Here is a 14,808-nt window from a genome sequence, read left to right as displayed (position 1 = left end):
CCCGACAAATTGAGGCTGTTTTGAGGGGACAATGGTGTGCAACTCAATATTAGGAAGTAATGTTTTGTACAGTCAGTGTATATGGACAATTTGAATTTTGTAAACAATAATCAGTGTCATCATTTGACAGAGATACGTATCTTTCAGATGTCAAAGGTGAAACAATGAGTCATTGTACTATTTTTAGAACTAAAAGAGGGCTTGTGTGTTTGCTCTCCCCAAAGAGCTTGATGCATGAACAGTTCATGATCTCAGCAGCTCAAAATCGGCACTATGTCAAAACATTTTTTTTAACTATTCAAACATACTGTAGGTCTCCAGTTTGATCTGTTGTGCTTTTTGCTGAAAAGGGCTGTGAATAGTAGTGCAATTGTTTTATGACTACTACAACACCATTCTACGAGATTGAAATGTTATTCAAATAAAAACATGTAATTCTTGATGTTTTAACCATGTGTCCTTCACTTAACAATATCTGTCCACATTTTCAAGGATCAACAAAGCAATTCATGGTAGCTCAAAACATCTAGCATGTAAATTGATTTGGATCAAACGATTTAGACGACAGAGCAAGACTCTGTCTGTAGTAGAACCATCGGATAGACAGGCAGGCCACAAGCTGCTTACAGACTTACAATGTCCTCTATGCCGATGGCATGCCAGCTTTGCATGATGGGAAGGAAGGAGATGAAGGAGGCGATGACCCAGCATCCCCCCAGCATTAGGGCCACTCTGACGGGAGTCATCTTAGTCCTGTAGACCAGCGGCTGGCAGCAGATCGCATAGTACCTACAGTATCAAAATTATATATCAACATCATAGATTCAACAGAGGACAAAACCTGTAATCTATTGATAGTGGTTTTCTGAATAACATTTATATCTACAGGCCACAAATATCTACCTGCTATATACACACCAAAATATTGCCAATGATGACTCATTCCTTATTAAGATAATCTCATTACTTGCAATACCAAATAATAAACTAAACGGACACCCTCTATTAAATGCTTTAGTCCTATATAGGTGGATAAGAAAGACAAGCAGTGACTCATCACTTCAAAGACTACTTTAAAAAAAGAAATATCCTTCTAATGATCGATTGCAGTTTTATAATAAAATTTTACACAAAAACAATGTGGGTCATTTCTGTAACCCTGCACTGGGTCAATATAGTACCTACCGTGCTCCTACATCTACATTGCTTGCGGTTTGGGGTTTTAGGCTGGGTTTCTGTACAGCACTGTGACATCTGCTGATGTAAAAAGGGCTTTATAAATACATTTGATTGATGGATTCCTGGCACTGGGTTATTTTGACCCAGCAGTAGGTTGGTTTTTACTCTTGCTGGGTTATTGTTATTCATGTATTTTTAACCTAGCCGAGGGTTATTTATTACTTTATGGCTGGGTTATCATTATTTGTATGTTTATTTACCCAGCAGTGTTCATTTCTTCGTTTCTTGCTGGGTTCTCTTTTTCTACCTTCTCTCTATTAAAGAATCTGCTCATTTTCTTAAAGTACAAATACTGTTAACAATCAAAGTTACAACGTTACCACACAAATGTTTATTTTTCAGCTCTTAATTTCAACTACAAAATGAAGTCAGGCAAAATATTTAAAAAAAACAAATAAGGAACACACAAATCAACCAACATTTTAGAAGCACAATCCATCATTTGAATATCTCAGCAGCCCTACCAATTAAAGTTGAGGAATGGGGCTGAAGAAAAGTCACCACCCCACAGCTCCTACCAGGTATACATTTTCAACATGATTTTATGTCAAACAACAACAACAACAAGGAAACATAATGTCTTCTGCTCCAGAGCCTGTCCATTCATGATGGTGAATGCCAGAGAGTAGAGGTGATTTGTCCCCGAGAGTCACAATGAAGGGTTCAGGTCTCTTGTTCTTTTGGTCGCCTGGCAGAGTTATTCAGCCATATTTGTAACAACCTGGGGATTAGAAAATATTGTAAATGTTGAAAAATGATCACGACACTTTTGCACAAGCCCGTGCACACACACACAAATTGTGGCCTTTCCTATTTCTAAGAATATGCTCTACTCCCATACAGTCTATTATTTTTTTATTTTATTTTTTATTTCACCTTTATTTAACCAGGTAGGCTAGTTGAGAACAAGTTCTCATTTCTCATTGGTTCTCATTTGCAACTGCGACCTGGCCAAGATAAAGCGTAGCAATTCGACACATAAAACAACACAGAGTTACACATGGAATAAACAAAACATACAGTCAATAATACAGTAGAACAAAAGAAAACAAAAAGTCTATATACAGTGAGTGCAAATGAGGTAAGTTAAGGAAATAAATAGGCCAGGGTGGCGAAGCAATTACAAAATAGCAAATAAACACTGGAATGGTAGATCGGCAAAAGATGAATGTGCAGGTAGAGATACTGGGGTGCAAAACAATTGCTGTGTGCAGGACGTTAATCTGCATTGAGTTGAGTCCAGCTCCTTTGTGCATGGGTTACAGTGTTACATATTAAACATTATTCAATATTCCACATGTATACTTACAGTATGACTTTCGGGAATCATCAATGCTTGGGCAGGTAGTCTTCTTTCCAACTTGTCACACACGTCTTTAGTATCTGTATCTGGGGAATACAGACGTAACAAGATTTTAGGGGGCAGTCAAAATGGACAAACGTGGATAAACATGTGAGATACTACTTTAATTTCCATATGTAGCTGCCTGCACTCTGTACACTGGTGGTGGGATAAGTACTCTCAGGGCCATGCCGCCTTTAGTATCTGGGGGACAAAGACATGACAACATTTAAGTGGAGAGTCTAATTGGATAGTTTAAACTTGGCTGAACAATTGAGACACTACTTTCAATTCAATATGTAGCTAGCTAGCTATATCCACTTATCGTTAAAGTAACTGTGCCTGCATCCAGACAGACTAGCTAGCTAGCTAACTCATGGAAATAATTAGGCTAAAAACCATACAGTAACTGAACCACCATAAAAGCATGAATTATAAGCTTGACAACTACTGTAGCTACCAACCATGTTCATTTTACTGCAATGGGCACACACAGAATTCTTGGTACAAATCTACTTTGAACAAAAGTATACACCTTACACACATGGGTATGGGCTTAAAAAAGAAGAGACCTGCAACATGTCAGATGTAGAATTTAAATGTATTTAATTTTAAGTTTGCATACCAATACTATACTTGATCTACATCATATAAGACTGAAATTTAACAGAACCATTTGACATAGAAACACCAGATTTTTGGCAGTTAAGAAAACCCAATGTTTATTAATTATGAAATTATGAAAAATATTAATAATATTGCACCCATGAGGCCACTAGAGGGTGATTTGGTAATTTGACTACAGGACAGGGCTACATTAACTCAGAGAGAGGGAATACTCCTAGCTAAGTAAAATCTAACGTTTGGCTAGATAGATAGCTAGCTAAGATAAATTAGCTAGATACCTGAGAGGAAACAATGCCGCACACAGTAGGCCTACAGAAGAAAGGTTTTATTCAGGCACTGATATAGCTATCTTCAACAAAAACCTTACATTTCTGCTTTCACACACAGCACATGAAAATAGCTTGCATCATATGATGCAAAATGGCATTATACAGGGGATGATTTCTGTATTTTGAAAGTTACATATCTTGAAAACTTGAGTGCTGACAAGCAAAACATTTTGGGACTATGTCAACAATCGACAAATGAAACAAATATCAAAAGATAATTTTGGGGTGGAATTTTCCATTAAGACCATCAAAGCATTAAATACATTACACAAAATCAACTACTTCTATCAAAACATACAAATATGTTACACATTAGCCCATTAAATACAGGGCCTTCAGAAGGTATTCACACCCCTTGACTTTTTTCACATTTTGTGGTGCTACAAAGTGGGATTAAAATGGATTTAATTGTCATTTTTTGTCAACGATCTACACACAATACTCTGTAAAAGTGAAAGAAATATTCTAAAACATTTTTTGAAATTCATGAAAAATAAAACACTAATATATCTTGATTATATAAGTATTCAACCCCCTGAATGAAAACATGTTAAGCCGAAACCACACAGACAGACGTCGTCAATGGCGTCAAAATTTGCGTGCGAGAGTAGAGAGAGTCAATTCACATTACACTGCCTAGTGTATGCCAACTTAATGGTCATGAGAATCCATAATAAACTGTTGTCATATGTTATGTTCGCTTTGTGAACTATTGTTGTGTGTTCCTTTTGACTCACCTTATACTGTATGTCCTATGGGAGCCCTGTACCTGCCTCCTGTTACGTCGGCTCACAAACATGAGGAGAGTTGTAGCTAATACACCCTAGCAGTTAATAAATCATTTAGCTAGTCTCATTCTTTCTACATAACAGTATTCTCTCGAACAGAGTTCTGTGAGTTCCCAGCCGTGGCCTGCATAGGCCATATGCCTGTGCTCAAAATCAACAAAGGTAGGCAAAACATTATTGTTTTTAAATATGTATTATTGGCACTGGCAGCTAAACTTATAAACACAAAATAGACACTTTTTAAAAGTCCAGACATAACAATTCACTTTACCAGCATTGCTTCGCGTACACCTAAGAAAAATTGACTTGCTTTCTAATTTGAAGCGCATGATACCGTTGACGGCATTGAAGCTCGCGCCACGTCTGTTTTCTCCCATTTACTACCGTGCATTCTAATTCCAGCGTGTACGCGCTCATTTACGCCGTAAACAAACTAAATGCTTTTTGTTTGATTTGGGCTTTAGAATCACCTTTGGCAGCGATTACAGCTTTGAGTCTTTCTGGGTAAGTCTCTAAGAGCTTTCCACACCTGGATTGTGCAACATTTGCCCATTACTCTTTTCAAAATTATTCAAGCTCTGTCAAATTGGTTGTTGATCATTGCTAGACAACCATTTTCAGGTCTTGCCATAGATTTTCAAGCATATTTAAGTGAAAACGGTAACTAGGCCACTCAGGAACATTCACTTTCTTATTGGTAAAAAAAAATCCAGTGTAGATTTATCCTTGTATTTTAGGTTATTGTCCTGCTGAAAGGTAAATTTATCTCTCAGTGTCTGGTGGAAAGCAGACTGAACTAGGTTTTCCTCTAGGATTTGCCTGTGCTTAGCTCCATTCTGTTTCTTTTTCTTCCTGAAAAACTCCACAGTCCTGAATGATTACAAGCATAACATGATGCAGCCACCACTATTCTTGAAAATATATAGAGTGGTACTCAGAAATGGTTGTATTAGATTTGCCCCAGATAACACTTTGCATTCAGGACAAGAAGTGGATTGCTTTGCCATATTTGTTGTAGTATTACTTTAGTGCCTTGTTTAAAACAGGATGCATGTTGTGGAATATTTTTATTGTGTTCAGGCTTCCTTATGTTAACTCTGTCAATTAGGATAGTATTGTGGAGTACCTACAATGTTGTTGATCCATCCTCTTTGTTCTCCTATCACAGCCATTAAACTCTGTAACTGTTTTAAAGTCAGTTTCCTTCCTCTCCGGCACCTGAGTTAGTAAGGAAGCCTGTATCTTTTTAGTGACTGGGTTTTATTGACACACCATCCAAAGTGTAATTAATATATGTAACGTCACCATGCTCAAGGGGATATTCAATGTGTGCTTTTTTTTTACCCATCTATTAATAGGTGCCCTTCTTTGCGAGGCATTGGAAAACATCCCTGGTCTTTGTGGTTGAATCTGTGTTTGAAATTCACTGCTCGACTGAGGGACAGAGATGAGGTAGTCATTCAAAAATCATGTTAAACTCTATTATACTCCTGAACTTATTTAGGCTTGCCAAAGGGGTTGAATACTTATCGACTCAGGACATTTCAGCTTTTAATTTGTTTTACATAAAACAAAAACATAATTTCACCTTGACATTATGGGGTATTGTATGTAGGCCAGTGAATTTTGTATTGATCCATTTTAAATACAGGCTTTAACACAACAAAATGTGAGAAAAGCCAAGGGGTGTGAATACGAAAGTATACCCTAACCTGGTTAACTGTCTTTTATATGGCTGTGCCATTTGTTGATACTATAATTATAGTATGCACCATAAAAGGCAAGTAAATTATATTATCACAGCATGGGCTGTATTATTTTTTCCTCAAATGTAATTCAAGAGCATGAATATCCAGAAACAAAAGGTTTTATTTACCCTTTTCCATTTTAACTGAGAGCTGAACTATCTTCTTCTATGGGTCCCTCTACAGTACCTCTCCTTTGTCCTTTTCCTTGGCCTCTTACTTGGTCCATTCTTGCAAACAGCAACTCAGATTTGACCTCTTTTATGCATAAGGACTGATTGCTGATTGAAACATTGTGCATATAAGTTTTGCACTCGTGCAGAAGAGGTTCGTATTCATGGGAATCATTTGTATCAGCTGTCACCAAATGTTACATTTTGTTTTTCGTTTTTCACGATTTACTCAACGTGCACCTTTTGTAGAGAGTTGTGTTTACTGTTTTTCAATAATGTGCATAGCATTTGCATTGTGTGCGAAAGCAGTAAGAAATGACTTGGAGATCAAGTGGACTCCAGTTTCATTAAAAGTGTCTTAGCAATCGAGAAAAACTGTAACCTGAATGGATGATCAGTAACGTTAGCTTTTTACTCACAGCTTTCAGTCAGCCACAACGCCTTGCCCATTGGTCCGTCAAAAAGTAATTCCACTCAGTGCCTGGCTGCACTGGTAGACTTGCTTACAGCTGCAACAGTCCTCATTCACGAGCTTGCCGGATAAGTTTATTCTTCTGGATTTGCCGGGGAAATTAACCCACTCACTGGGTCATCATATGTCAAGAGTACCAGTACCGAGGTGATGTGCAGGGGTACGAGATAATTAAGGTAACTATGTACAGTAGTAGGGGTAAAGTGACTCGGCGATTTAAAAAAAACTTTCACAACAGGAGTGTGAAAGTGTCTGTGTGACTGTGTCTAGTCAGTTGACTAGCTAATTAGCAGTCTTGTTCAGCAGTCTTATGGCCTGAATTCTTCGGGGTACATTCAGTGATCGCGTGCCCGCTGGAGCCGCTTCTTCTGGTTTTTAACTGATAAGCGTGGATCCCGTTGGGGTCGTGGTTGTCTGCTGCAATAGCCCATCCGCGAGAAGGACTGACGAGTTCTGCGTTCCTAGATGCTGAGGTACTGATGCTGGCACCGACAATCATGCCACGCTCAAAGTCACCTAGGTCACTCGTTTTGCCCATTCTAACGTTCAATTGAACAGCAACGGATTGCTTCAATGCCTGTCTGCCTGCTTTATATAACAAGCCATGGCCACGTGACTTACTGTCTGCACGAGCAAAGCATTTTTTGAACGGGGTGGTTTACCTAATACACTGAGTGTGTGTCCAAACTCTGAATCAAATAGGTTTCCCCAAAATAACATGGTCGCTGTGGTAAAACGTCTATTTTGATTGTCGATCTTGTGCATTTATCAACATTTCATCAGGTAGACTGACTTCAGATGTGTCATGTAAACAAGATTATTAGGAAATGGTTCTTCTTCCACATAACATGTAAACGTTTAAATCAAACTATTATATTATTCTGACTAGTCACAATAATCATATTATTGTGTGCCAATCGTGTTCTTATTGGTCAGTCACCAGTAGACCTAGACCCTGTCACACTGACCTACAGGGGGCCCACAAACTCCCCCAAATTAAAAATAATAATAATTTGTTGAAGGCCCACTGGAGGTCGGGGGCCCGGGGCCCGTGCCCTGCATACCTGTTTGGTAATCCGGCCCTGGTCCTGTAGAGAAGCATACATTAGATTTGTTTGGAGCAAGGGGTGAGCTAGCAGGTGACTTACTCCAGTGACCTTTGACTGTATGGGGCAGGTGCAGGACAGGACAAGATATCTGCTCATGTATCAGCCATGACAGGCTGCCATATGCTTAAGGACAGAGAAGGACAGAGAGGTGCTAGAGAAGGGCCCTCCAAGACATGTGCTAATGCTAACACACAGCTGGGTGCTAACAAAGGTGTATGGCTATTAGGCTGAATGGATGCATCAAGGTGACTGGGCTGGGGGGGCGTGGCAACAGTTTGCAATAGTTTTGCAATAATTACCAAAGTGAAGGGATGTTTTTCACTATGTTCATTGCTCACCTGTCTAGTGCTATGCAGCACAGGTGTAGGATAGATGCAGTGGTCAGAAATACATCCAACGAGGTCCTGACCAGACAGAAGATCTCCCCATACCTCCACTGACCTGTGGTCAGCTCAATGGCTGCAAATGGCATGACAACCACAGCAACCAGGAGGTCTGCAAACGCCAACGACACTATGAAGTAGTTGGTCTTCTTTTTCCTTGAGGCAGAAGGGGAACAAAAGCATTTTCGTTCATTTCCAGAAAGGCGCATGAGTTGAATGCAAAGATAATTCTATTTTTAAAAAAAAATCTAGCTTTTAAAATGATCGACTTATCTGCACTAGACAGAACAAGCTTTTTTTGCTCATAACTCTTAAAAAACCATACCGCATAAACATAGAACATGACAGAAACAATGCCCGTGTCTAATGTGAGAACAGCTGCTTTGTTGTCACCCAATAGCCAGAAGGTGGCATATTCATCAGTCTGTCAATCACACATCTCCTACTTCAATTAAATTCTGTCCAATATTTGTTTTGTACATGACATCATATGTAATTTTATAGAAAACAGTGCACGTAACAAAAGGCCCATATGAGAATCCCCTAGAAGCAAATATACAGACTTGTTGAAACACAGCAACAATAATAATGTTCTCTAGAGATGTTGGGACACAGGATGTAAACACAATTATACTATCCATCTCTGTGCTAAAAAGCACACTCTAAAGCAGTGGTTCTCAACTCCAGCCCTTGAGTACTTCCAACAGCACACATTTTTTGTTGTGCTTTAAAGGGGTCACATTTCCTCCTTTGAGCACTTAGGCAATTTCTCAATTGGATTTGCTCCTGAGTCCTCTCTCCTCCGTACTCTCACCTCCATTTGAAAAGGGTCAAAGGGAATCGAGGAGAGGAGGAGAGGAGGAGTGCTTGTATGAAATGAGACTCTCCTTCTCCGCTCGCACATCATCAGGAAAACTACGTTTACAGGGATGGATCCCAAAATAAATGTGTGAAGTGATGAAAACAAATTCAGTTAGTTGTGCTAGACATTTTATAAATGAAACAATAAGTAGAACATTGTTTTAGAACGTGTGCATGGTTTTCTCCTTCGACAAAACAAAAGCTGATTCAAAGGTGGTGTGGCAGATTTCAAAACTCTTCCGTGAACATGACTTTCCTCAATGAAAGGTGGCTAACGAGGAAGGGAGGACACTTTTTCGTTCGCAACTCGACCATTTATCGGATTCTGGGTCACGGAGGAGTGAGGAAAGAGGGTGGAGCATGGACATTTGCCCAAATTAGAAAAAGCCTTCGATTTGACAGGACGTGACCTACATGTAACAGGAAGTGGGCTTACCGAAGATGTCTGTCCTTGCAGAGTGCCACCATCACCAGCAGGTTTCCCAGAACAGTCATGATGATGATGATGGAGAGGAAGATGGTGAGAATGACCCTCTCCAGTGAGTTCAGTACATGCTCCATGTTTACCACGTCATCGACTGAACTACACAATCAAACAATTACTGTTATTAAGGTCATCATCATAACATCATTGGAATATGACTGATAATCATAAGACATGTATGAATGAAGATCTTTCATAACATTAAAAAATATAGATTTTCAATAACAGAGTGCATTTGATGTGTGGGCTGTGTCGCCTCTAAATGGTATTTAGTTTATATGTTTCATATAGACCATCATATCCCAACAATGAATAATTGTTCATTCCTCTCAGGAAATAAAAGTGATTTGATTTTAAATTAATTACTCGTGTTCCACTGTGTGTTCGTACTGTTCAGGTGGGTGGGATTCTGTGGCCATCGCTGGTCATCTGCATAGAGGGTGCTAAAGGAGAGTCCTCCACACCAGTCGCTGTGGCCCTGAGGACAAACACAACTAGGCAGTTCATCACAGCTCTAATACTAACACTGTGAATTGTTCACATCTACAGCTGTAATACTGTACGATGTTACATCTGTAATACTGTACGATGTTACCTCTGTAATACAGTACAATGTTACATCTGTAATACAGTACGATGTTACATCTGTAATACTGTACGATGTTACAGCTGTAATACTGTATGATGTTACAGTTGTAATACAGTACGATATTACAGATGTAATACTGTACGATGTTACAGCTGTAATACTGTACGATGTTACATCTGTAATACTGTACAATGTTACAGCTGTAATACTGTACGATGTTACAGCTGTAATACTGTACGATGTTACAGATGCAATACTGTACGATGTTACAGCTCTAATACTGTACGATGTTACAGATGCAATACTGTACGATGTTACAGATGCAATACTGTACGATGTTACAGATGCAATACTGTACGATGTTACAGATGCAATACTGTACGATGTTACAGCTGTTATACAGTACGATGTTACAGCTGTAATACTGTACGATGTTACATCTGTAATACTGTACGATGTTACAGCTGTAATACTGTACGATGTTACAGATGCAATACTGTACGATGTTACAGATGTAATACTGTACGATGTTACAGCTGTATTACTGTACGATGCTACAGCTGTAATACAGTATGATGTTACAGCTGTAATACGGTATGATGTTACAGCTGTAATACTGTATGATGTTACAGCTGTAATACTGTACAGCTGTAATACAGTACGATGTTATAGCTGTAATACTGTACGATGTTACAGCTGTAATACAGTATGATGTTACAGCTGTAATACTGTACAGCTGTAATACTGTATGATGTTACAGCTGTAATACTGTATGATGTTATAGCTGTAATACTGTACGATGTTACAGCTGTAATACAGTACGATGTTACAGCTGTACTACTGTACGATGTTACGGCTGTAATACTGTATGATGTTACAGCTGTAATACTGTATGATGTTACAGCTGTAATAATGTATGATGTTACAGCTGTAATACTGTACGATGTTACAGATGTAATACAGTATGATGTTACAGCTGTAATACTGTATGATGTTACAGATGTAATACTGTATGATGTTACAGCTGTAATACTGTACGATGTTACTGCTGTAATACTGTACGATTTTACAGCCAATGACAGACTGCCCGTCTGGAGCACCGGGAATTTTCCCGCTGGGCCGCTTGACAATTGGGGTCGTTGCAACGCAAAATATAAATAACCCCAGAACGCTTAAATAAAAATAACCAAGTGCTGTGTGTCTGACTGGCCTAGGGGAGCGGACTGCCGGCCCACTGCCACTGCTGTTGGGTATTACATCTGTCAGCCTCTCTCTCCCAGCCAATTACTTTTGGTCCAGTCCATTCTAACTTTACCTGAGCCCTGCCCCTTTCCTATCTCTGTTAAGTGGTGACATTTGGATAAATATTGAAGCGGAGCAATATGGACAACCAAAAAGAGAAAAACGTAAAGCTGGTGCTTAAAAGCAGAGAGAGAAGAGGTTGAAGTCCCTTGAGGCTGATGCAGCCAAATGTTTTAAAATAACAAATTATTCATTTGGCGCCGTTGTCCAATTTGAATTAATATTATACTAGTGGTATACAGTATACTATTATATGAAATTATATGAATATATATGAACATTATATAATTCATATATTAATATTATACTAACATTATACTATTATGTTATAATATTATACTAATATACTAATTTATACTAATTACTCATCCAGGTCGAGGATAATGCATCTGTGGTGGACAGATGTAGATTGAGCCAAAGCCAGGATTCCACTGCCACCCAAATGTGTGATTATTTTAAGAGGCCGAAGTCAGGAGACCTAGATATGTTTTTTAGCTTCCACCCCCAACAAAAGTGTGAAAAGTCTGTGGTGCAGAAGGTTTTTCTTTTATAAAGATGAGACCAATAGGAGTTGCTGTCATACAGTGAAGAAAACCATGCTTTATTCTGCTTCATTTGTGTAGCATTTGCAAAGCCCACCGAGAACAGCCCTTTCACGAATGGAATGGCAGACTGGAAGCATATCCATCAGAGAGTGGGAGAGCATGAGAGGGAGAGCATGAGAGGGAGAGCATGAGAACAGCCCTTTCACGAATGGAATGGCAGACTGGAAGCATATCCATCAGGGAGTGGGAGAGCATGAGAAGAGCGTTATGCATAGAGGTCATGCTGAGGCCTACTTTCTAAGGTCCTCCAAAGGTAACATTGAGTGCCTGTTCATCAGCAGTCAGACGTCTGCTCATAGAGAGCAAGTGAACAGAAGAAGGCAAGTGCTAGAGAGCATTATAGATGTTATTAAAGTCATAGGCAAGAGGGGTCTGAGCTACAGCGGAACGCAGTCTGAAGCAGCTTATACGCTAGATGACAGCAGCATTGACCATGGCAACTTTTTAGAGATGATCATTCTGCTGGGAAAGTACGACCTGTGTGTGAAAGAGCATCTCACTGCTTGCATAGAGAAAAGCAAAAAACTGCTTGAGTCTGGGTCAAGAGAGGGCAGAGGCTCTCTAATCACTCTATTGTCAAAGACTACCATCGATAACGTCATTACCACCATCCAACACACAATGCAGGCCACCATAGCAAGTGAAATCCAGGAAGCTGGTATGTTTTCAGTCCAGATTGACACGATGCAGGACATTACAACACAAGATCAATGCTCTGTCATAGTCAGATATGTGACGAACGTCATCCATGAGAGGTTTGTGACTTATGAAATGCGAGGCATCCACTGGACAATACTTTGTCCAGGCACTGAGTGAAGTACTGGAAAACATTAAGCTTGACATCAACAAGTGCATTGGCAATTCCACTGATGGAGCCTCCAGTACGCAAGGCCAGTATACAGGCTTCCCTGCCCTTCTCTCTGCAAAGTCAACCAATCAAGTGCATGTGTGGTGCTATGCACACATTTTGAACCTTGTTTTGGCAGACACAACAGAGAGTGTCTTGGCAAGTGGGTCACTTTTCTTTCTCGTTGACAACACAGCTGTGTTCTTCCGTGAATCCTACCAGAGGGTGAACATTTGGGAGAAGGAGAACAAGGACACAAGACACAGACATCTTGCTCCAATTGGAGAGATACGCTGGTGGGCTAAAGACAGTGCCTTAAAGAAGGTCTTTGGAGCTTCTGGAAATCCAGATGAGGGTGTGTTGATGTCCTTCTCACTCTGTCAACCATACAAGATCAGAAAAACATCAACACTACTGCACAGGTCAAGGCACAAGGATACATTGAGGGGTTGCTGAAGTATGAAACAATACCTAAAGCTCAGATATTCCTCAGAATATTTCAGGCCACCTCACCAGTCTCAAAATATCTTCAAACAAGTAGAATGGACATTCTGTCTGCGCATCGTATGGTTGTGTCTACAGAGGAGCAGTTGAAAGGAATGGCAAGAGATGTTGAAAAAGTCAAGGCAGCCGCAGACACATTTGTTCAGTGGGCCAACAGGAAGTTGCAGGAACGGGATGGGGAAACAGAGCTGGAGTTAGAGACCACTCTGCCAACGAAAAGGGCTTGAAAGAAGAAAACCATGCCTGGAGAGATGCCACAAGATGAGACTTTTACTGGGGCAGAAAGTGCATACAGGATTGGTGTCCATAATCAAATTCTGGATACAGTCATAGATAGCATCCATCGGCGATTTCTGAGTAATGACACTTTGTATGCCGACATGGCTCTTCTGGACCCTAAACACTTTAGTCAGCTAACATCCAGTGCCAGTGGCCTTCCACAGACAGCCCTTCAAGAACTAAGCAAATGTTTGATCAAATCTGACAGCAGAGCAACGGTGGCCAATTTAAAGAGTGAGCTCATGAGTCTGGCAGAACAGTGGACTAGGTTAAAACAATTGGGATTTGAAGAATACACAACCAGGACTATGGAGGGTCATGGACCTGAAGGAAATTAAGACGAGGTGGAGATGGTGAACAAGAGCTGTTCATCTTGCAAGGACTGTCCAGCATGTTGCTACCGTATTCTTAGTCAGTACAACCTACTGACTGACGTATACCACATCATGGGCCTTGCTTACAAGTTCCGACTTACACGGTCAGTAACCCAGATAGCTTGCGAGCGGAGCTTCTCTACTCTGAAATTCATCAACAGTAGGCCCAGCACTCTAGCTCAACAGCACCTGGGGGCTTTTATGCTCATGGTTACTGAGCGAGATATTTTAATGGCCCTGGACAGTGACCTGGTTATAGATGACATTGCTGAGAGAAGTGAGCTGTTGCAGAAATGGTTTAATTTAAGGAGGTAGGAAATGTTATTCTATGACACCAGTCTTTTCACCAACAAATGTATTCTTGTAATATTTATTTCAGTGGTCAGATTGCTGCCAGTGCCATTGTGCCAGTATCTGCTCCTTCCAGCCTCTTCCTAAGAGCAACTTTGTTCTTTTTTACATCTATTTTACTAAACATATTGTTTTAAATATTGTTCATTAATATTGTTTACATAAAGTGTTTGTGTGTCGGTTGTGTAGGTGGTGGTGTATCGCTGGGGGGGGGTTTTGGTGGGCCGGTCTGAGTCAAAAAGTCCAGGGCCTGGTTACAGCTGTAATACTGTACAATGTTACAGCTGTACTACAGTACGATGTTACAGCTGTAATACTGTACGATGTTACAGCTGTAATACTGTACAATGTTACAGCTGTAATACAGTACGATGTTACAGCTGTAATACTGTATGATGTTACAGC

General features: G+C 40.0%; 1 protein-coding gene and 1 long non-coding RNA gene across 4 annotated transcripts in view; both read right to left on the bottom strand.

The window, feature by feature from the left end:
* LOC124048725 (5-hydroxytryptamine receptor 4-like) overlaps positions 1-14,808 on the bottom strand; it is a 63,260-nt gene that overhangs the window by 33,340 nt on the left and 15,112 nt on the right. For both annotated transcript variants that reach the window (XM_046369770.1, XM_046369771.1), the window contains exons 2-5: positions 9,919-10,030; positions 9,505-9,651; positions 8,163-8,363; positions 636-789 (exon numbers count right to left, since the gene is read on the bottom strand). In XM_046369770.1, the coding sequence (XP_046225726.1) occupies positions 636-789; positions 8,163-8,363; positions 9,505-9,651; positions 9,919-9,971 (555 nt within the window). In that variant the 5' untranslated portion in view covers positions 9,972-10,030. The remainder of the gene's footprint in view (positions 1-635; positions 790-8,162; positions 8,364-9,504; positions 9,652-9,918; positions 10,031-14,808) is intronic.
* Positions 1,548-4,864, bottom strand: LOC124048727. 2 transcript variants are annotated; one of them, XR_006841285.1, is made up of 3 exons: positions 4,275-4,864; positions 2,549-2,785; positions 1,548-1,960 (listed from the first exon to the last, which is right to left on the bottom strand). It is a non-coding gene; the product is annotated as an uncharacterized LOC124048727 (long non-coding RNA). The 2 variants fall into 2 exon arrangements; XR_006841284.1 differs by having other exon boundaries at positions 2,549-4,864.

Source organism: Oncorhynchus gorbuscha, linkage group LG11, assembly GCF_021184085.1.
Source record: "Oncorhynchus gorbuscha isolate QuinsamMale2020 ecotype Even-year linkage group LG11, OgorEven_v1.0, whole genome shotgun sequence".
Classification (NCBI taxonomy): domain Eukaryota; kingdom Metazoa; phylum Chordata; class Actinopteri; order Salmoniformes; family Salmonidae; genus Oncorhynchus; species Oncorhynchus gorbuscha.
This window is presented reverse-complemented; position numbering and strand designations above follow the sequence as displayed.